We start from the raw sequence: 22,503 nt of genomic DNA on the forward strand, positions 1-22,503 counted from the left end.
GTTAAATTCTTCCTTTCTGATGGGTGAAACCCTTTAAATAAAATTTTCTTTTTAAAAAATCCCCAACCCGCGAGTTAAATTCTTCCTTTCTGATGGGTGAAACCCTTTAAACTTTATTTAAAGTTTTCTTCTTAAAAAATCCCCAACCCACGAGTTAAATTTTTCCTTTCTGATGGGTGAAACCTTTTAAACTTAATTTAAAGTTTTATTTGTAAAAAATCCCAAACCCACGAGTTAAATTCTTCCTTGCTAATGGGTGAAACCTTTTAAACTTAAAGTTTTATTTGTAAAAAATCCCCAACCCACGAGTTAAATTTTTCCTTTCTGATGGGTGAAACCCTTTAAATAAAATTTTATTTTTAAAAAATCCCAAACCCACGAGTTAAATTTTTCCTTTCTGATGGGTGAAACCCTTCAGGGTTTAAAGTTGTATTTTTTTTTTCTCTCCCTATTAAAATCTTGTTTTTACTTTTATTTCTCCCTTTTCACATTCCCACCTCCTCTGCACCCCATTCCTACAGCAGCTTTTTGGGGACAAGAGCTGGCATACTTTGCACCTTGAAATCTGCTTTTTGGGATGATTTTATTTTTTTTTTTTTTTTTTTTTTTTAATCCCCAGGACATTTTTTTTTTCCCACACAGTTTGGAGTTCTTTAATGTTGATATTCTGTGGTTTTTGCTGCTGTTTTCTGAGCATGAATTCTACAAACAAACAAAAAAAATAAAATAAAAAATCAGATTGTGGTAAAGACAGCACCGAGTGCTGTTCCTGCAGAGGGTTTGTTTTTTTTTTTTTTTGGGGGGGGGGGGGAGGTTTTCTTTGCTTTGTTTTACTTTTTAAGGTCAGTTCTTCCTGACCCAATTATTGCTGTCTCGCTGGTGATGTTTTTTATTAATAACCAAGGCTTGGGGAGACCGTGGGGTTCCATTCTGGGGCTGTGTTTCACCCCAATGTCTGTCCCTGCAGGAGGCTCTCTGGACGTTTATAGAAAAATCCCGGAGCACGTGCTGGGGAGGATAGCAGTGGCTGTGAGTATTTCTCTCCATTTCTGGCCTCTGCTTTTCGGAATAAAAAAACAAAAAGTGATTTTTTTTTTTTTTATTTTATTTTTTTTTTGGTGGGGTTGTGCGGGGAGCGTGGCAGGGCTGAGCTGGCAGCCCTGTGATTCCTGCTGGGGTTTGGGGTGAGCAGGTGGGAGCTGGCGCAGCTCCGGCCTCGGGGTTCCCGTCCCCGCAGCATTTCCCTCCTCCTGCCGTTAATTCATTCCTGGTTAAAACTGGGATTAATTAAGCGCCAGGTGGGAGGTGGGATTTAAGGAAGGAGTGGAGTTCCAGTCGCTCGGAATCAGAGTTTGTCCACCAGGGATAAGAAAACAACCAAAACCCCCAAATATCCCAGCCCAACCTTTCCTCTTTCTCTGCCTGCAATTTTATTTTTTTTTTAATTTTTTTTTTTTTTCCCCATTTATTAATCTGATTTACCAGGAATGTTCATTGGGATGCTGGGGCAGCTCCAGGTCCTTCCTCTCTGCTGCTGCTCCCCTGTGCTCAGGGATTCTGGGATTAGGCAAAACTTTCTTTGGAATGACCAGCACAAGCTCTGGAAGTTTATGGGATGCTGGGAGAGATGGGAATTCTCTCTCCTGTAAGGAAAAAGTGGGAGCTGGGATTGTCCAGCCTGGAGAGGAGAAGGCTCCAAGGAGAGCTCAGAGCTCCTTGTAGGGTCTGAGGGAACTCCAGGAGAGCTGGAGAGGGATTTGGGATAAGGGACAGGACACAGGGAATGGTTTAAAAACTGGGATACTGGGATGGGATGGGATGGGATGGGATTTGGGATGGGATTTGGGATGGGATGGGATTTGGGATGGGATGGGATATGGGGATGGAGCCAGGCTGGGAATGCTCACCTGGAGAAGGGAAGGATGCAGGGAATGCTCACCTGGAGAAGGAGAGGATGCAGGGAATGCTCAGAGCCCCTGGCAGGAGCTCCAGGAGAGTTCATAGGGGAATTTGGGATGAAGGACAGGACCCAGGGAATGGCTCCAGAGTGGGAAAATGGAGACTGGAATGGGATTTAAGTGGGCAGGAACTCCTGGCTGGGATGGAATTCCCAGAGAAGCTGGGCCTGCCCTGGATCCCTGGAATGTCCCAGGCTGGGCTGGATGGCCCTGGGACAGAGGGAGGTGTCCCTGCCATGGACGGGCTGGGAATGGGATGGGATTTAAGGTCCCTCCCAGCCCAAACCATTCCAGGATTCTGTGGCACAAATCCTTGTGAAAGGACGGGGCGCATGGAGCGGGATAAGGAAACAAAAAGGATTTGCTGCACGTGTGTGTGTCCACATCCCTTCCTGCCAGCACCTCATCCCAGCAGGATGGAGCAGGGCTTTTAATCACCTTTACTTAATGAATTATTTGTTTCATCATCCTTCCAGCCCTTGTGCTGTGAGTGCTGGTGCAGGATTTCCGTCCTGGCCGTCCTTCCCCTGGCCACAGGGACTCTCCTGCTTTTCCTTCCCTCCTTGGAGGATTAAGTTGGTTCCTGGCACCCAAAGCCAGTGGCAGGAGAGAATTTCCCTGCTCTCCTCGAGGCTGGTGAGGTTTTTCCCTTGGCAGGAGCCGGGGCTGGTCACACGTGAGCAGCCCCAGGGAAGGGTTAACTGGGGTGGTTTTGGGGCTGCCGGGGTCTGTGCTGTCCCTAAATCCCCCTGCTAGCTCATCCTCGGGGCTCTGCAGCCTCCAGCTGCTGCCAATTCACTGCCCACGATGGAAAGCCTCAAATTAAAAACAACAAAAATTCCAGAATTGCGTCTCTGGGCGCAGGGTGATGCCCAGAGTCTCGGTGGGGCTCACCGGGGAGGGAGATTCTGCAAAACACCTGCGACATACAAGGAATTCTGTGATACCTTAAGCACTTTGAAGGTTACAGAGTTCCTCTACCGTGTGCCATTTAATTAAGTGCTGCCTTTTCACATTCATTATCCGTCAGGCTGACAATTTAAATCCTTTAATCCAGCACGGGCAGCTATTTAGTCTCTGTCCATTGTAATTCGCAGCTCTCCTTTCCTCTTTAATTTGTGTGGCCTGCCCAGGGTGATGAACATCCTTCCCTCTCCCGAGCTTCCAGTCTGCTCCTCCTGTGCCTGGCAAAATTCCTCCTGGAATTCCGAGTGCTTCTCGCCTCTCTTGAGAGGAAAACCTTTCACCTCCTGTCCCCTGTGCAGCACTGAGTGGGGAGTTGCTCCCAGTATTCCCATTTAAGTATTCCCACCTTTAATTCTGGAATTCTTTTGTTCCAGATTCTGAATTTTCCTCTCCTCCAATTTCCCTCTCATCCCTAGCCCTGGTGCTCCATTCCCACCTTTAATGTCTCCATATCTGGAATTCTTTTGTTCCCCTTGGGGTCGTTTTGTCCCAGATCAGTCCTGATGTGGATATTTCACTTTTCCTGATTATTTTATTTCCTGCCTGTGATCCTGACATGGATATTTCACTTTTCCTGATTATTTTATTTCCTGCCTGTGATCCTGACGTGGATATTTCACTTTTCCTGATTATTTTATTTCCTGCCTGTGATCCTGACATGGATATTTCACTTTTCCTGATTATTTTATTTCCTTCCTGCAATCTGTGGTCCAGAAATCCCCCCTGAACACTTCGGGATTCCCCAAATCCTGGCCTTGCTACAGAGACAAACCTGCAGCTCACACAGATCCATTTTTTACACAAAAAAAAATTGCATTTTCCATATTTTTCCCCCCAGTCTGGTTTTTTTTCCCCATTCCCCATATCCAGAGCCATTTATTTTTTCTTCTCCCACGAAATGTCCAGTGCATGAATCCGTGGGAGCTGATGGTGACGTGTGTGACCTGCACATCTGCTGATGGGGATTTGTTCTTGGATTTGGGGAAGTTTTGAGGTGGAACCATTTCCAGAGGAAAAGGATGGAGGCACTGCCTGCATCCCAGAACTCCTCTGGCTCCAGCTTTGGGATTTCTCTGCTTGGACTCCTTGATCTGGGAGGGATTTTTCCAACCTGAGTGGATCTAACTGGAATTGTCTTTGAGTCTCATCTTCTCAACCTGACTTCTCATGGATGTGGAGCTGCTGGAGCCGGGCTGGGAGAGCTGGGAATGCTCACCTGGAGAAGGGAAGGATGCAGGGAATGCTCACCTGGAGAAGGGGAGGATGCAGGGAATGCTCACCTGGAGAAGGGAAGGATGCAGGGAATGCTCACCTGGAGAAGGGGAGGATGCAGGGAATGCTCACCTGGAGAAGGGGAGGGTGCAGGGAATGCTCAGAGCCCCTGGCAGGAGCTCCAGGAGAGTTCATAGGGGAATTTGGGATAAGGGACAGGACACAGGGAATGGGTTCCTGCCCTTGGACATTGCAGGGATCCAGGGGCAGCCACAGCTGCTCTGGGAATTCCATCCCAGCCCCTGTGCCCATCCCAGGGATCAATTCCTTCCCAAAATCCCACTCAGCACTCCCCTCTGGCAGTTTGGGGCCATTCCCCCTTCCCTGTCCCTCCATCCCTTGGGAATTGTCCCTCTCCAGCTCTGATTTGGGTTCCTTCAGGCTCTGGAAAGCCACACTTGGGTCACCCTGGAGCTTTTTCCTCCGGGCTGGACAATCCCAGTTTCCCCCAGGACACATGGAGGGATCTGTGGCTTCACCCTGAAATTCCTCTCTGTGTGAGCCACCATCACTGAGAATGGGAAATCTCCCAATTCCTGAACATTTACCTGGAGCTCTGGAGCATCTTTTGAAGGAAAATCAGATTTTGGGATCCCCAGAGTGATGCTGGGATATCAAACCCTCTCTCCCTCCTTTCTTCTGGGTCACCCTGGAGTTTCTTTTCTCCAGGGATTTCTGACTTCACCCTGAATTTCCTCCCTGTGTGAGCCACCATCAATGAGAATGGGAAATCTCCAAATCCCTCAACATTTACATCTCTGTGCATCTTTTGAGGGAAAATCAGATTTTGGGATCCCCAGAGTGATATTGGGGTGTGAACCCCTCACTCTCTTCCTCCTTTCTTTTTCCATTTCCCATTTGGTGTCAGCCACCATCACCGAGAATGGGAAATCTCCCAATCCCTGAACATTTACATCTCTGGAGCATCTTTTGAGGGAAAATCAGATTTTGGGATCCCCAGAGTGATATTGGGGTGTGAACCCCTCACTCTCTCCCTCCTTTCTTTTTCCATTTCCCATTTGGTGTGAGCCACCATCAATGAGAATGGGAAATCTCCCAATCCCTCAACATTTACATCTCTGGAGCATCTTTTGAGGGAAAATCAGATTTTGGGATGCTGCAGCGATGCCGCGCTCCCTCCGGAGCTGCTGTGGAACACGAATCCCTCCGTCCCTGCCCTTTCCCACTTTTCCCCTCCCGTTTTTCCGCCGCTCGTCGCCGCTCTCGCTCCTGGGTGTTGTGCACTTGAACTGTCGGCTCCGTGAGGGATTGGCAGCAGCTCCCAGCACTTTTTGTGTCAAGGTTTTGTCAAGGCATTGTTGTAATACAAAAAAAAAAAAAATTGTACATATATATAAAATATTAAATTAAAAAAAAAGGAAAAATCTCCTTTACCGAATACCAAGAGTTCGTGCTCCAGCTTCCGTCAAAAGATTCTCCCCTTCCAGTTTGAGAGGGATATTTAATGCTGGTAGGGGTCTAAATAAATTTATTTTATATTTTAAAAATATAAAGGGAGGGGATAATGAGGTGAGCTCATTGTTGGAGGTCCTGTGAGCAGAAATGAAAAAAAAATTCCTTTTTTAATTCCTTTAATTCCTTTAATAATTCCAGAGAACCTGAAGGGAGAGTTTGGAGAATTCCCTCACTGCTCACCCAGCACATGGTCCATAATAAAGATATTTAATAACTCACAGCTGTTGATTTGTTTCCTTTAAGTATTTCCTTTTTTTAAAAAAAAAGTGAATTAAATGAAATTAATTTAAATGAAATTATTCGAATTCAAATTAATTCAATTAAATATTCTATTACAAACCAAATATCAAATTCAATATGAAATATTTGATTAAATAGTAAATTAAATGTCAAATTAAATATGAAATGTTTAATTAAATATTAACTTAGATATCAAATTAAATAAGAAATATTTAATTAAATATGAAATTAAATATCAAATCAAACATTAAATTAAATATTAGTTTAAATATCAAATCAAATATTAAATATTAAATTAAATATTACATTAGATAGCAAATCAAATATTTCATCAACTATTAAATTAAATATCAAATTAAACAATTAAGCGAAATAATTTCCCGTGGTTTTAAAGATTTTCAATGGTCTAAATGCACTTTTAATAATCGAAGAGTTTGCTGTTCTGAAAATCCCTTTGGCCATTGGAAGAAACTTGAAATGTTGCATCTCCTTGATGATTCTTTATTATTTTAATTGTTATTAATAATACTGATCTGTAGGCAAAATTTCCATTTCATCCAATTTTAGAAATTTAAAAATTCTCAAATCTTCCTTTTTTTTTTTTTTTTTTTTTTTTTTTTTGGAAGGCTTGAGGGGAACAATCAGGCAGAATTTCATCAAAGCTTTTATTAAAAGTAAAAAAAAAAAAAATAATTAATGTTGGCTTTGGAGTGAGCTGAAGAGAGGAATTTTCTCCTGGAACAATTTCTTTGGGATCCACCATCATTTGCTTTACAGAAAGATTCTGATCAATTTTTTTTTGTGTGTGTGTTTGAGGAGTTGTGTTTAATTTTAGGAATTATTTTTAATTTTAGGAATTATAATTTAGGAGTTGTGTTTAAATTTAGGAATTATATTTTTAGGAGTTGCATTTAATTTTAGGAATTTAATTTTAGGAATTATAATTTAGGAGTTGTGTTTAAATTTAGGAATTATATTTCTAGGAGTTGTGTTTAATTTTAGGAATTATAATTTAGGAGTTGCATTGAATTTTTAGGAATTGTATTTAATTTTAGGAATTATATTTTAGGAGTTGTGTTTAATTTTTAGGAATTGTATTTGAGGGGTTGCATTTACTTCTAGGAATTGTATTGAATTTTAGGAATTATAATTTAGGAGTTGTGTTTAAATTTAGGAATTATATTTTTAGGAGTTGCATTTACTTCTAGGAATTTTATTGAATTTTAATAATTATATTTTAGGAGTTGCGTTTAATTTTTAGGAATTGTATTTGAGGGATTGCATTTAATTTTAGGAATTGAATTTTAGGAATTATAATTTAGGAGTTGTGTTTAATTTTAGGAATTGTATTTTAGGAGTTGTATTTAATTTTAGGAATTGTTTATGAGCAGTTGTATTTAATTTTTAGGAATTGTGTTTGAGGAGCTGTAATTAATTTTTAGGAATTGTGTTTGAGGAGTTATATTTACTTTTAGGAATTGTATTTAATTTCTAAGAATTGTGTTTTTTCTTTTCTTTTTTCCTTCCCTTTTCCTTCTTTTCTTTTCTTTTCTTTTCTTTTCTTTTCTTTTCTTTTCTTTTCTTTTCTTTTCTTTTCTTTTCTTTTCTTTTCTTTTCTTTTCTTTTCTTTTCTTTTTTCCTTTCCTTTTCCCTTTTCCCTTTTGTTTTATTTATTTTCTTTTATTTCTTTTCTTTTTTCCTTTCCTTTTCCCTTTCCCCTTTCCTTTTCTTTCTTTCTTTTCTTTTTTCCATTTCCTTTTCCCTTTTCCCTTTTGTTTTCTTTTATTTATTTTCTTTTCTTTCTTTTCTTTTTTCCCTTTCCCTTTTCTGTTTCCTTTTCTTTCTTTCTTTTCTTTCTTTCCTTTTCCCTTTTCCCTTTTCCCTTTCCTTTTCTTACTTTCTTTGATTTCTTTTTTCCATTCTCTTTTCCCTTTTCCCTTTCCCCTTTCTTTTTCTTACATTATTTTCTTTCTTTCCTTTTCCCTTTTCCCTTTTCCCCTTTCCTTTCCCCTTTCCTTTTCTTGCATTCTTTTCTTTCTTTTCATTTTTCCATTCCCTTTCCCATTTTCCCTTTTCCTTTTCCCTTTCCTTTTCTTACTTTCTTTTCTTTCTTTTCTTTTTTCCATTCCCTTTTCCCTTTTTCCTTTCCCCTTTCCTTTTCTTACTTTCTTTTCTTTTTCCATTCCCTTTCCCATTTTCCCCTTTCCTTTCCCCTTTCCTTTTCTTACTTTCTTTTCTTTTTCCATTCCCTTTCCCATTTTCCCCTTTCCTTTCCCCTTTCCTTTTCTTTCTTTTCATTTTTCCATTCCCTTTCCCATTTTCCCCTTTCCTTTTCCCCTTTCCTTTTCTTACTTTCTTTTCTTTCTTTTCATTTTTCCATTCCCTTTTCCCTTTTCCCTTTTCCTTTCCTCCTTTCCCAGGTTGTGAAAGGCCTGACCTATCTGTGGAGCCTGAAGATTTTACACAGGGGTGAGTACAGATATTTTCTGTCCTCCACTGAAATTTCAACATCCCTTTTTACCAACACCAAGCTTTGAGTCCAGTGGGGTAATTCAGAATTAATTTCACTCATTAACCTTGCACACTTCTTGTAAAACATCTTTATTGCTCTTTTATTGCCCTCCCTCCTCCCCTGAAAAGAAATGGATTGAAGAGATAAATTAATTTTACAGCGATTTAAAAGTTGCTAACCGGAAAAATCAGCGTGGGAAAGAGATGCTTGGTATTGGAAACAGGAAAATTTCAAGAAATAAATGAATTTTATACTCATTTATTCCTTGCTTTTTTCCTGTTAAATTTTAAATGTGTCTGTTTGGAAAAATCAGTTCAGATCCACCAAAACTTCCAAAAAAAGCCAAAGTGGAAAATTTTATTCTCATTTATTCCTTGCTTTTTCTTATTAAATTTTATTTTAAATGTGTCTCTTTAAAAAAATCCGTTCAGATCCACCAAAACTTCCAAAAGAAGCCAATGTGGAAAATTTTATTCTCATTTATTCCTTGCTTTTTTCCTGTTAAATTTTAAAATGTGTCTCTGAAAAAATCAGGAATTTCCAGGGAGAATCGTTATAAACATTATATGCATATGTATATATACTTTAGATAAATATAAAATATAATATATAATACATATAAATATATATTATAAATATTATTAATGCATGTATATATATTTTAGATAAATATAAAGTAAAATATAAAATATAGAATATATAAAATATATATAATAAATATTATAAATATATGTGTATCTACTATATAAATATAAAATAAAACATAATACATAATATATAGCTATATAATTAATATGATATATATTTATATAAATGGAATAGAAAAATTAAAATATATATATAAATGTATATTATACATAGAGGTATATTATGAATATAATAAATATATGTTTATTTATTTATTTATTTATTATAAATATAAAATAAAAATAAAGAAATATATAAAAATTTATATATAATAAATATAAAATATAAAAATATATAATATACATAAACATATATAATAATTATATGTATATTTAAATATATTTTCTGTAAATATAAAATAAATATTAAAAGATGTTATATATATTATACATGTGTATTTATATATTCTATAGCTATAAAATAAAAATATATACATATAAAAATATGTATATTACATATAAATACATATTATAAATATATGTATACTGATATATATTCCATAGCTATTAAATAAAATATGTAATATATAAATATATATTATATATTATAAATTTATGTATCTATATTTTCTATAAACATAAACTATAAATATATAAAATATATATAATAAATATAAATATAAACATCTATAATAAATATACGTACATTTATATATCTTTTCTATAAACATAAACTAACAATATATAAATATGAAAAAGTCATATTATATATAAATATCTATAGTAAATATACATATATTTATATATAGTTTCTATAAACATAAACTGACAATATATAAATACATTAAAAATATATAAAAATATCTATAATAAATATACATTTATTTATATATTTTTTCTATAAACATAAACTGACAATACATAAATAAATTTTTAAAAATATATAAATATCTATAATAAATACACGTACATTTATGTACCTTTTCTGTAAACTGACAATGTATAAATACATAAAAATATACATAAATACATAAAAATATCGATCATAAATACACATACATTTATGTATCTTTTCTGTAAACTGACAATATATAAATACATAAAAATATACATAAATAGATATAAATATCTCTCATAAATTCACGTACCTTTATGTACCTTTTCTATAAACTGACAGTATATAAATACATAAAAATATACATAAATAGATATAAATATCTCTCATAAATTCACGTACCTTTATGTACCTTTTCTATAAACTGACAGTATATAAATACATAAAAATATACATAAATAGATATAAATATCTCTCATAAATTCACGTACATTTATGTACCTTTTCTATAAACTGACAGTATATAAATACATAAAAATATACATAAATAGATATAAATATCTCTCATAAATTCACGTACCTTTATGTACCTTTTCTATAAACTGACAGTATATAAATACATAAAAATATACATAAATAGATGTAAATATCTCTCATAAATTCACGTACCTTTGTGTATCTTTGCCCTGCGTACATTTCTTCATTCCGGGCTTTCCCCCCCTCATTTCCTGGCTGCTCTGCAATGGGGTTTGTGCTTTGGGTGATGATTTTGGGATCTGTGATTTGTGGTGCTGGTGGCGGCCGGCGGAGCCGGGTGTTGGGAGATCTGCCGGGACTTCAGCGGTCCCGGGAGTTCTCTCCGGGCTCAGGGACGGCGCTGGGGCGCCATTCCCGCCCGGCCCCCCCGAGTTTCTCTGCTCGGGGTTTTCACCAGCGAATCCAGAGCCGCAGACTCTGTTTGGTCTCTTGGGTGTAAATGGCACTTAGAGCCCCTGGCGGGGCACCGGTTGTTGTGGGGTTGTTGTGGGGTTGTGTTTGATTGTTGTGTGGCTGTGTTTGTGATTGTGTCTGTGATTGTGTCTGTGATTGTTGTGTGTGAGTGCTGTGTGGCTGTGTCTGTGATTGTTGTGTGTGATTGTTGTCTGTGATTGTTGTCTGTGATTGTTGTCTGTGATTGTTGTGTGTGATTGCTGTGTGGCTGTGTCTGTGATTGTTGTCTGTGATTGTTGTCTGTGATTGTTGTGTGTGAGTGCTGTGTGGCTGTGTCTGTGATTGTTGTGTGTGATTGTTGTCTGTGATTGTTGTGTGTGATTGTTGTGTGTGATTGTTGTGTGTGATTGTTGTGTGTGATTGTTGTGTGTGAATGTTGTGTGTGAATGTTGTGTGCGATTGTTGTGTGTGATTGTTGTGTGTGAATGTTGTGTGCGATTGTTGTGTGGCTGTGTCTGTGATTGTTGTGTGTGAATGTTGTGTGTGAATGTTGTGTGCGATTGTTGTGTGTGATTGTTGTGTGTGAATGTTGTGTGCGATTGTTGTGTGGCTGTGTCTGTGATTGTTGTGTGTGATTGTTGTGTGTGAATGTTGTGTGTGATTGCTGTGTGTGAATGTTGTGTGTGATTGTTGTGTGCGATTGTTGTGTGCGATTGTTGTGTGGCTGTGTCTGTGATTGTTGTGTGTGATTGTTGTGTGTGAATGTTGTGTGTGATTGTTGTGTGTGAATGTTGTGTGCGATTGCTGTGTGTGAATGTTGTGTGTGATTGTTGTGTGCGATTGTTGTGTGCGATTGTTGTGTGGCTGTGTCTGTGATTGTTGTGTGTGATTGCTGTGTGTGAATGTTGTGTGCGATTGTTGTGTGGCTGTGTCTGTGATTGTTGTGTGTGATTGTTGTGTGTGAATGTTGTGTGCGATTGCTGTGTGTGAATGTTGTGTGCGATTGCTGTGTGCGATTGTTGTGTGCGATTGTTGTGTGGCTGTGTCTGTGATTGTTGTGTGTGATTGCTGTGTGTGAATGTTGTGTGCGATTGCTGTGTGCGATTGTTGTGTGTGATTGTTGTGTGGCTGTGTCTGTGATTGTTGTGTGTGATTGCTGTGTGTGAATGTTGTGTGCGATTGCTGTGTGCGATTGTTGTGTGCGATTGTTGTGTGGCTGTGTCTGTGATTGTTGTGTGCGATTGCTGTGTGCGATTGTTGTGTGCGATTGTTGTGTGGCTGTGTCTGTGATTGTTGTGTGTGATTGCTGTGTGTGAATGTTGTGTGTGATTGCTGTGTGTGAATGTTGTGTGTGATTGCTGTGTGCGATTGTTGTGTGCGATTGTTGTGTGGCTGTGTCTGTGGGTTTTTCCCGGGATGGTGCGGGCCACAGGATGAGCTCTGAGGTTCCCTCCCGCCCAGGCATCCCAGGATTCCGTGTTCACAGCTTTATTTGTGTCTGTGTGTACAGCTAAACGCGGGCTGTCCCACTCATGGACCACTCAAGGCTTATTTAAAAAAAGAGAAAACGATAATAATCCTGGCCTCTGCCAAACCACGCTGCTGCCTTCCTTGAACCTGCCCTGTTGCTTTTCGCTGTTTTTAAAAGCCAGGAGAAGTCAAGAGACAGCTTTTAAAGCATCTCAGGGCTTTTTTCTTTTTTTTTTTTTTTTTCTTTTTGTTTGTTTTTTTTTTTTTCCCCTCTCTCTCCCCCGCACAATCGTGAATCTGTTTGCTTTTCAATGCCACCGGCGAGCGAAACGCTTGGTGTTCAAAAAGCTGGAGCTCTGCTGGCTGTGTTTGCTGGTGAGCGAGAGCCCGGAGGTGCCGTTTGTTTGCAGAGAGGTGAAAGCACTCAGGCAGCTCCACCACCAGAACTTGTTCATCCTCCCCTAATGATGCTTCGTGGAAATCATTTGTATTAAGCAAGCCCTGGTAATGGGAGCATAATGACCCCTTTTGGCTCTTGTTTAAATTCTTTCACTCCTCAACACTTAATATTAATCACAAGCAGATGGTGCAGAACATTATTTATGCGCGCTCGTTCCCCAAACCACCCCCCCCCCCAAAAAAGAAAAAAAATAAATATATATATTTAACCCATGAAGTGAAGTGGGTGATGAAACCGAAAGGCCGATTGAGCTGATTTTTCCTCCCTGCTTTCACATTCAGATGTTTTGTGCAGGGCTGCCACTTCCCTTTTCTTTTTTGAGGGAGTGAGCACGACCATTGGAACGCGCAGCAGATATTCGATTAAATTCCCAATTTAATTTGATTTTGCGGCGCTGCTGGATTCTGCTGGAAGGACAGCTTGGATTTGCTCTTAATGGGACAATTCTCCAGCGCTTTCTTCCTTTTAGGGTTTTCTGGTGTTTTGTTCTTGGAAAGATTTCGGGATCCTTTTTGTTACAGCTAAAAGCAGAACTGGTTATACTCAGTTTTCCCCCTCCGAGCTGGGAACAGCTGGAATATCAAAATTCCCTGCGTGCAGCCAGGCCCAGCTCAGAGGTGGCTCCGTACTTTTCAGGGAAAACAACAACAAAAAAAAAAAAGGTGAAACAGGATTATTCTGCACCTTGACGTGCTCAGGATTCAGGAGAGAACCTCGGGCGTGCTTGGGTTGAGCGAAGTCACTCGGCTGCAGAGGAGGCAAAACTCCTGCAGAAGTGCAGGAGATCAGCGAGCACAAAATGAGGCTCTGGATCTGGGCTGGGGGGTTTTGGGGAGGAAATTACGGAATTTAGAGACATCACAGAATGTACAGAAATCACAGAAATGACAGAGTTGAGAGAAATTACGGAATTTAAGGAAATTAGGGGATTTGGAGACGTCACAGACATCACAGAAGTCACGGAATTTACAGGCATCACGGAATTTAGACATGACAGAAATCACAGGATTTAGAAAAATTATGGGATTTAGAGAAATCACAGACTTTACAGAAATCACAGAATTTACAGAAATCACAGAGATCACGGAATTTACAGAGATCACAGAAATCACAGAATTTACCGAGATCACAGAATTTACAGAGATCACGGAATTTACAGAGATCACGGAATTTACAGAAATCACGGAATTTACAGAAATCACTGAATTTACAGAGATCACAGAATTTACAGAAATCCCAGAATTTACAGAATTTACAGAGATCACAGAATTTACAGAGATCATGGAATTTACAGAAATCACAGAAATCACAGAATTTACAGAGATCACAGAATTTACAGACTTTACAGAAATCACGGACTTTACAGAGATCACAAAATTTACAGAAATCACAGAAATCACAGAATTTACAGAAATCACAGAATTTACAGAGATCCCAGAATTTACAGAAATCCCAGAATTTACAGAATTTACAGAGATCCCAGAATTTACAGAAATCCCAGAATTTACAGAATTTACAGAGATCCCAGAATTTACAGAAATCCCAGAATTTGCAGAGATCACGGCCCCGGCAGTGCCGACCCCTCACTTTGGAACCGCTGCTCCACCTGGGCTCTGCAGGAACCGTTGTGTGCTCTCCTCTTTAATGTGGGGTTTTTTATCTCCAGCACAGACGAGCGTTTAATCAGCTCCTTAATTGAGGTTCCACATTTCCACATCGCGCGCACAAATTAAGGCAGCTCCTGGAACAGCTGCTAAAGCAAGGCAAACCTCAGGATAATCAAAATTAGGTTCTTTCCTAGCTGGGTTCCATCCATCTGCCCCCAACCAGAGCTCACTTTTAGAGCAGGCACTGACTCAAGCTGTTCTTTTAATCCCTTTTGACAGAAGAAAGCAGAGATTTGCTAAAGCCAGGCTCCGATCTTCCCGTGTTTAAGCCAGGCTGGATGTTGGGTTTATTCCCATTCTGGTTTTATTTTCCAGCAGTGCAGCAGCTTTGGCGTCAGGGTGGGGTCAGCATCAGGATTTTGCTCTGGGTTTTTGGGGTGGGCACTGATGGTTTATTCATGGAATTCCATCTTTTTTTCCAGGTTGGTTTTGCAGTTTGTTAAAATCCTTATGAGTTTTGTCCCCTCCATCAATGCACTTGCACTGGATGTTGGGTTTATTCCCATTCTGGTTTTATTTTCCAGCAGTGCAGCAGCTTTGGCATCAGGGTGGGGTCAGCATCAGGATTTTGCTCTGGGTTTTTGGGGTGGGCACTGATGGTTTATTCATGGAATTCCATCTTTTTTTCCAGGCTGGTTTTGCAGTTTGTTAAATCCCTGAGTTCTTTTCCCACCCATCAGTGCCCTTGGTGTCTGTTCCACACTGGTGTCACCTGCAGGTTTAATAATGTGGATTTTTAGTGTTGTATGAATACCAGACAATATCTGTATGGACAGGTTGTATTTTGTTTTTATTTTATATATATATATATATATGGAATTTTATCCGTGCTGCTGACTTAGGGACCGCTTCATTTGAAATGGATATTTCCAATATTTCCCACCAGAAGCCACCCCAGCAGTGCTCCCTGCATATCTGGGATTTTTCCCGTGCAGGATTTCGATGTGGCTCCCTTCTGGTTGAGAATATCCTGTGTTTCTGTACAAATGCTGCCCATATTATCCAGCACAAGATGGATAATCCCCTTTTTTTCTGCCCCCCAAACAGATGTGAAACCATCCAACATGCTGGTGAACACCCGGGGCCAGGTGAAGCTCTGTGATTTTGGGGTCAGCACCCAGGTAAATCCACACCTCCCCCCCTTTTTTTTTTAAATTCTTTTTATTTTTTCCATCTCTCCCCATCCCCTTCCTGGTGTCAAAAATCACCTGGCATCCCCACAGCAAAGCTCTCTGCTGGGACAACCCTTTCATTTTTAATCTCTGGGCGACTTTTCCTTCATCTGAATATGATTGTTCATTGTTTAATGGCAGTAAAAACTGCTGATATTGTAATTACTACTCACCAATAGCAAACTTCATTGAGATGCAGCTTTGATCTGGGAGCCTTTTGCCCAGACAAAAGGGAGGGCAGAGCAAGGGACGTGTCTGGGGAGCCCAAGTGGCCCACAATAAAAAATTAATATTGGGAGCAACAATAGTGGTGGGTTTCGACAATGAGCAGCACAAATTTTAATTAATTTCCATTTTGGGTTTCCCTGGAGGAGCTCTCTGCAAGTGACCCACGAGCTCGTGGTGCTGTTGATTTGAATTTCTGCACCTTTTCCTCTCAGCCAAACACGAGGCCCAGAGAGAAGGTCAGCTGTGTATTATGGGCTGGCAGGCTCTGCTGTCCCTCCAGTTTTTAAAGGGATGAGTTGTTGGTTTTTTGGGTTTTTTTTTTTTTGGGGGGGGGGAGCTTTATTCACATCTGACTGAAAAATGGGAGTGCTCAATCCCACTTCCCCCTAATTCCCTTTTTTTATATCGGAGCTGGTGCTGAAAAGCAGGAGGCATCCTGAGAAACACGATTGTTTAAGGTTTTGTGCCATAAACTCTAATGCAGCGCTCGTTTAAACTGCAATCCTCATTGCCCCAACCCTGGAAGAGATTTAATCTTTTTTTTTAAACGCCTTCCCTTTTTTTTATTTTTATTTTTATTTTTGTTTTTATTTTTATTTTTATTTTTATTCTTATTTTTATTTTATTTTTATTTTTATTTTTATTTTTATTTTTATTTTTATTTTTATTTTTATTTTTATTTTTATTTTTATTTTTGTTTTTATTTTTATTTTTATTTTTATTTCTATTCTTATTTTTATTTTTATTTTATTTTTATTTTTATTTTTATTTTTATTTTTATTTTTATTTCTATTCTTATTTTTATTTTTATTTTTATTTTTATTTTTATTTTTATTTTTGTTTTTATTTTTATTTTTATTTTTATTTCTATTCTTATTTTTATTCTTATTTTTATTTTTATTTTATTTTTATTTTTATTTTTATTTTTATTCTTATTCTTAGTCTTATTTTTATTTTATTTTTATTTTTATTTTTATTTTTGTTTTTATTTTTATTTTTATTTTTATTTTTGTTTTTATTTTTATTTTTATTTCTATTCTTATTTTTATTCTTATTTTTATTTTATTTTTATTTTTATTCTTATTTTTATTTTATTTTTATTTTTATTTTTGTTTGTATTTTTATTTTTATTTTTATTTTTGTTTTTATTTTTATTTTTATTTCTATTCTTATTTTTATTTTTATTTTTATTTTTATTTTTATTCTTATTCTTATTCTTATTTTTATTTATTTTTTATTTTTATTTTTATTTTTATATTTTTATTTTTATTTTTATTTTCATTTTTATTTCTTATTTTTATATTTTTCTTTTTCTTTTTCTTTTTTATTTCTATTTTTATTTTTTAAATTTTTATTTTTATTATTTATTTTTTTTTTAAATTTCTTTCCCTTACATCATTTTTAGTTGATTTGTAGGGATGCTGACTGTAGGTTAAATGAGGAATAATTGCCCGTTTTATTTCCACATTATCTTTATATTGTTCTAACAGTCTGTTTTGTCTGATAGCTGGTGAATTCCATAGCCAAGACTTATGTTGGAACAAATGCTTACATGGCGGTAAGTGGATTTATGCAGGAATTGCATTGAAATTCAATTTATTTTGCCCTCACTGCTGTTCTTGTTCGGTGCAGGAATTATCCCAAACCAATCCTCAAAAGCTCCATCTCTTCCCCATCCTCCCCTGTCTTCACTCCGTGGGACAACTCTGTTTTGTGCTGAGAGGGAGGAGTTAATTAAAAAATAAATAAATAAATATATATTTTTTTTTTTTTCCCAGTTGGTTTCGTTGCCTTGGGACAACTGGGAACAAAGAGACATTAAAAAAAAAAAAAAAAAAAAAAAAAAAAAAAAAAAAAAACAAAAAAAAACCAAAAAAAAAACCCAAAAAAAACCAAACAAAAAAACCAAAAACAAACAAAAAACGCAAAAAACAAACAAAAAACCCAAAACACAAACAAACAAAAAAAACTCACAAAAAAACAAAAAAACAAACAAAAAAACCCAAAAAACAAATAAAAAAACCCAAAAAACAAACAAAAAACCAAAAAAACCAAACAAAAAACCCCAAAAAACAAACAAACAAAAAAAAAACAAAAAAAACCAAGAAAACAAACAAAAAAACCCAAAAAACAAACAAACAAAAAAACCAAAAAAACAAATTAAAAACTCCAAAAAAAACAAACAAAAAAACCCCAAAAAACCAAACAAAAAAAACCCCAAAAAAACCCAAAAAACCCCATAGAACCCCAAAAACCCCCAAAACCCCCCAAAAACCCCATAAAACCCCAAAAAACCCCAAAAACTCCAAAAAACCCCAAAAAACCCCCAAAACCCCAAAAACCCCCAAAAACCCCATAAAACCAAAAAACCCCATAAAACCCCAAAAAACCAAAAACCCCATAAAACCCCCAAAAACCCCCAAAAAACCCCAAAAAACCCCAAAAAACCCCAAAAAACCCCAAAAACCCCAAAAAACCCCAAAAAACCCCAAAAACCCCCAAAAACCCAAAAAACCCCAAAACCCCCAAAAAACCCCAAAACCCCATAAAACCCCATAAAACCCAAAAACCCCAAAAACCCCATAAAACCCCAAAAACCCCAAAAAAACCCCAGAAACCCCAAAAAACCCCAAAAACCCCAAAAAACCCCAAAAACCAAAAAACCCCCAAAAAACCCCAAAAACCCCAAAAACCCCAAAATCCCCAAAAAAACCCCAAAAAACCCCATAAAACCCCAAAACCCCCAAAAAACCCCAAAAACCCCAAAAACCCCAAAAAACCCCCAAAACCCCAAAAACCCCCAAAAAAACCCAGAAACCCCAAAAAACCCCAAAAACCCCAAAAAACCCCATAAAACCCCATAAAACCCCAAAAACCCAAAAAACCCCAAAAACCCCAAAACCCCATAAAACCCCCAAAAACCCCATAAAACCCCAAAAATCCCAAAAACCCCATAAAACCCCATAAAACCCCCCAAAACCCCATAAAACCCCATAAAACCAAACCACCCCCCCCCGACCGATGCCCATCCCTGGTTTGGGAACGCTGGAGTTCGGGGGGACAATTCCTGAGCGCGGATTTCCCGCGGAAAAATGGGAATATTGGGATTAAAACCATCCCGTTAAAAACCTCGGGGCGTTCCAGGACAAGATTTTAACTTGAGCTTTTCCCCCAATTCATCCGAGCCTTCGCTTTCCTCCACAAATTCTGATTTTTGCTCTTCCCAGTTCTGTCCTGTTCTTATCAAACCCCTAAATTCCCCCTTTTTTTTTATATTTATTTATTGATTTTTTAATTTTTTTTTAGCACCTTGCTAAAAATTTCACAAATCACAGTGGATTTTGGGATTTTTTAATTTCTTTTCCCTTCCCAATTCCCCCTTTCAGACACTGTGAAAACCCCACAGTGCCTCTGGTTTTTTTTAAAGCTACTTAAAGCTTTTTTTTTATTTTTTTTAATGATAAACTCTTTATTTTATTTTATTATTTTTTTGGCCATTAAAAATTCTCCGTGCGGGATGCTCCTGATATTGATTTTTTTTTAAAAAATTAAAAAAATAAATAAATTAATAATAATAATAATAATAATAATAATAATAATAATAATAATAATAATAAAAGAGGCAGCTCTGCTGGCTTAAAAGAAAAATGTAAATAATAATAATAATAATAATAATAATAATAATAATAATAATAGTAGTAGTAGTAGTAGTAGTAGTAATAGTGATAATAATGGTAATAATAAAAAATATAATAGTAATAATAATAATAATAATAATAATAATAATAGCAATAATAACAACAGTAATATAGTAATAATAGTAATAGTAGTAATAATAATAGTAGTGATATTAGTAGTAATAATAATTATTATTGCTATGATAATAATTATAATTATAATTAAAGTAATAATAATAGTAATCGTAATAGTAATAATAATGATAGTAATGGTAATAGTAATAATAGTAGTAGTAATAATAATAATTATTTTTTATTATTATAATTATAATTATAGTAATAGTAGTAGTAATAATAATAATTATGGTAATAACAGTAGTAATAATAGTAATAGCAATAGCAATAGTAGTAATAATGGTAGTAATAATTATTATTACTATGATAATAATTATAATTATAATAATAGTAGTAATAATAATAGTAATAATAATAGTAATAGTAATCATAATAATAGTAGTAGTAATAATAATAATAATAATAATTGTAATTATAATAATAGTAATAATAATAATAGTAATAATAATAATAATAATAGTAATAATAATAATAATAATAATAATAATAATAAAGTGATGGCTGCTGATGTTTTTCAAACCTCAGGGAAGGGGAGGGAGAAATCCCTGACCTTTAATCGCTTTCAGGGTTGGTTTTTTGTTTGTTTTTTTTATTTATTTTTTTTTATTATTTTTTTTTAATTATTCTTCTCTTGTCAGGGTCCCCATTTATTTGCTGAGCGCTTTTCCACTCGAGCTGTGCTCATTGTGAGGCTTCTGAAAAGCTCAAAACCCCATCCTAGAAAGACTTGGGCTGTCCTGGGGCGTCACAATATCTGCACAAAAAAAAAAAAAAAAAAAAAAAAAAAAAGATTTTTTTGTTTGTTTTTGAAGTAATAATAATAATAATAAATAATACAAAAGCCCCGAGAGCTCAAGCGAGGAGCGCAGAGCAGAGCACACAGAGGGAGCTGCGGGCCCTGCAGAGCGCTCCGGAGCAGGGCTCGGGCCCGGACCGTGCCGAGCTCCGGGGCCCGCCCGGCCGCTCCTGCGATAAATGGCCTTTGGAAATTCCTTCTTCTCTCTGCTCTCAGCTCAGCTTAGCTTAGCTTAGCTTATCTTAGCTTATTTTAGCTTATTTTAGCTTATCTTAGCTTAGCTTATCTTATCTTAGCTAACTTAGCTTAGCTTAGTTTAGCTTAGTTTAGCTTATCTTATCTTATCTTATCTTATCTTATCTTATCTTATCTTATCTCATCTCATCTTAGCTTATCTCATCTCATCCTAGCTTATCTTATCTTAGCTTATCTTATCTTATCTTATCTTAGCTTATCTTATCTTATCTTAGCTTAGCTTAGTTTATCTTATCTTATCTTATCTTATCTCATCTTATCTTATCCTATTCTATTCTATTTTATCTTATGTTATTTTATCTTATCTTATCTTATCTTAGCTTATCTTATCTTATCTTATCTTATCTTAGCTTATCTTATCTTATCTTAGCTTATCTTATCTTATCTTATCTTAGCTTAGCTTAGTTTATCTTATCTTATCTTATCTCATCTTATCTTATCCTATTCTATTCTATTTTATCTTATGTTATTTTATCTTATCTTATCTTATCTTATCTTAGCTTATCTTATCTTATCTTATCTTATCTCATCTTATCTTATCTTATCCTATTCTATTCTATTTTATCTTATGTTATTTTATATTATTTTATCTTATCTTATCTTATCTTATTCTATCTTATCTTATTCTATCTTATCCTTATTTTATCTCATCTTATCTTATCTCATCTTAGCTTAATTTATCTTATCTTATCTTATCTTATCTTATCTTAGCTTATTTTAGCTTATCTTATCCTATTCTATTTTATCTTATGTTATTTTATCTTATTTTATCTTATGTTATCTTATCTTATCCTATCATATCCTATTTTATCTTATCTTATCTTATCTTATCTTATCTTATCTTATCTTATCTTATCTTATCTTATCTTATCTTATTCTATTCTATTTTATCTTATGCTATTTTATTTTATTTTATTTTATCTTATCTTATTTTATTTTACTTTATCTTATTTTATTTTATTTTATTTTATTTTATCTTCTTTTATCTTATTTTATCTTATTTTATTTTATTTTATCTTATTTTATTTTATCTTATTTTATCTTATTTCATTTTATCTTATTTTATCTTATTTCATTTTATCTTATTTTATCTTATTTTATTTTATTTTACCTTATTTTATCTTATTTTATTTTATCTTATTTTATCTTATTTTATCTTATTTTATCTTATTTTATTTTATTTTATCTTATTTTATTTTATTTTATTTTATTTTATCTTATTTTATCTTATTTTATTTTATTTTATTTTATCTTATTTTATTTTATTTTACCTTATTTTATCTTATTTTATTTTATTTTATTTTATTTTATGTTATTTTATCTTATTTTATTTTATCTTATTTTATTTTATCTTATTTTATTTTATTTTATTTTATTTTATTTTATTTTATCTTATTTTATTTTATTTTATTTTATTTATTTTATTCTATTTTATTCTATTTTATATTTTTGGCCTTTCTGGGTGAATGTGGTGCCTCCATCTCTTAATTGTGGAACAGAAGTTTAAGCTCAAAATGTGCTTGATCTGATTTTCTGAGTTGAAATCGTTTTGGGTTTTGATGGAGTCGTTTGTTGTCGTCAAATTTTCCTTTTTTTTTTTTTTTTTAATTTTTTTTTAAATTTTTTTTTTTTTGGAGGCAAGCCCTCAAAAAATAATGAAGGATAAAAGTTTTGCTTCAGCCACTTGGCAGACTGGCAGGGAATTTGAAGCTCTTGGAAAAAAAAGTGAGGTTTTCTTGGAAAAAAAAAATTAAAAAAAAATAAAAAGCTTTTTCGATTTTATTTGGTATTTTTTGAGGAAGGAAAAAAAACAAAAAAAAAAAAAAGA

At 35.4% G+C, this 22,503-nt stretch overlaps 1 protein-coding gene across 2 annotated transcripts in view; it reads left to right on the forward strand.

Annotated features, from left to right (window-relative positions):
- MAP2K5 (mitogen-activated protein kinase kinase 5) overlaps positions 1-22,503 on the forward strand; it is a 146,282-nt gene that overhangs the window by 44,438 nt on the left and 79,341 nt on the right. For both annotated transcript variants that reach the window (XM_062501727.1, XM_062501728.1), the window contains exons 12-15: positions 968-1,029; positions 8,333-8,381; positions 15,460-15,533; positions 17,320-17,370. In XM_062501727.1, coding sequence (XP_062357711.1) covers positions 968-1,029; positions 8,333-8,381; positions 15,460-15,533; positions 17,320-17,370 — 236 coding nt within the window. The remainder of the gene's footprint in view (positions 1-967; positions 1,030-8,332; positions 8,382-15,459; positions 15,534-17,319; positions 17,371-22,503) is intronic.

This window comes from Cinclus cinclus, chromosome 13, assembly GCF_963662255.1.
Source record: "Cinclus cinclus chromosome 13, bCinCin1.1, whole genome shotgun sequence".
Taxonomy (NCBI): domain Eukaryota; kingdom Metazoa; phylum Chordata; class Aves; order Passeriformes; family Cinclidae; genus Cinclus; species Cinclus cinclus.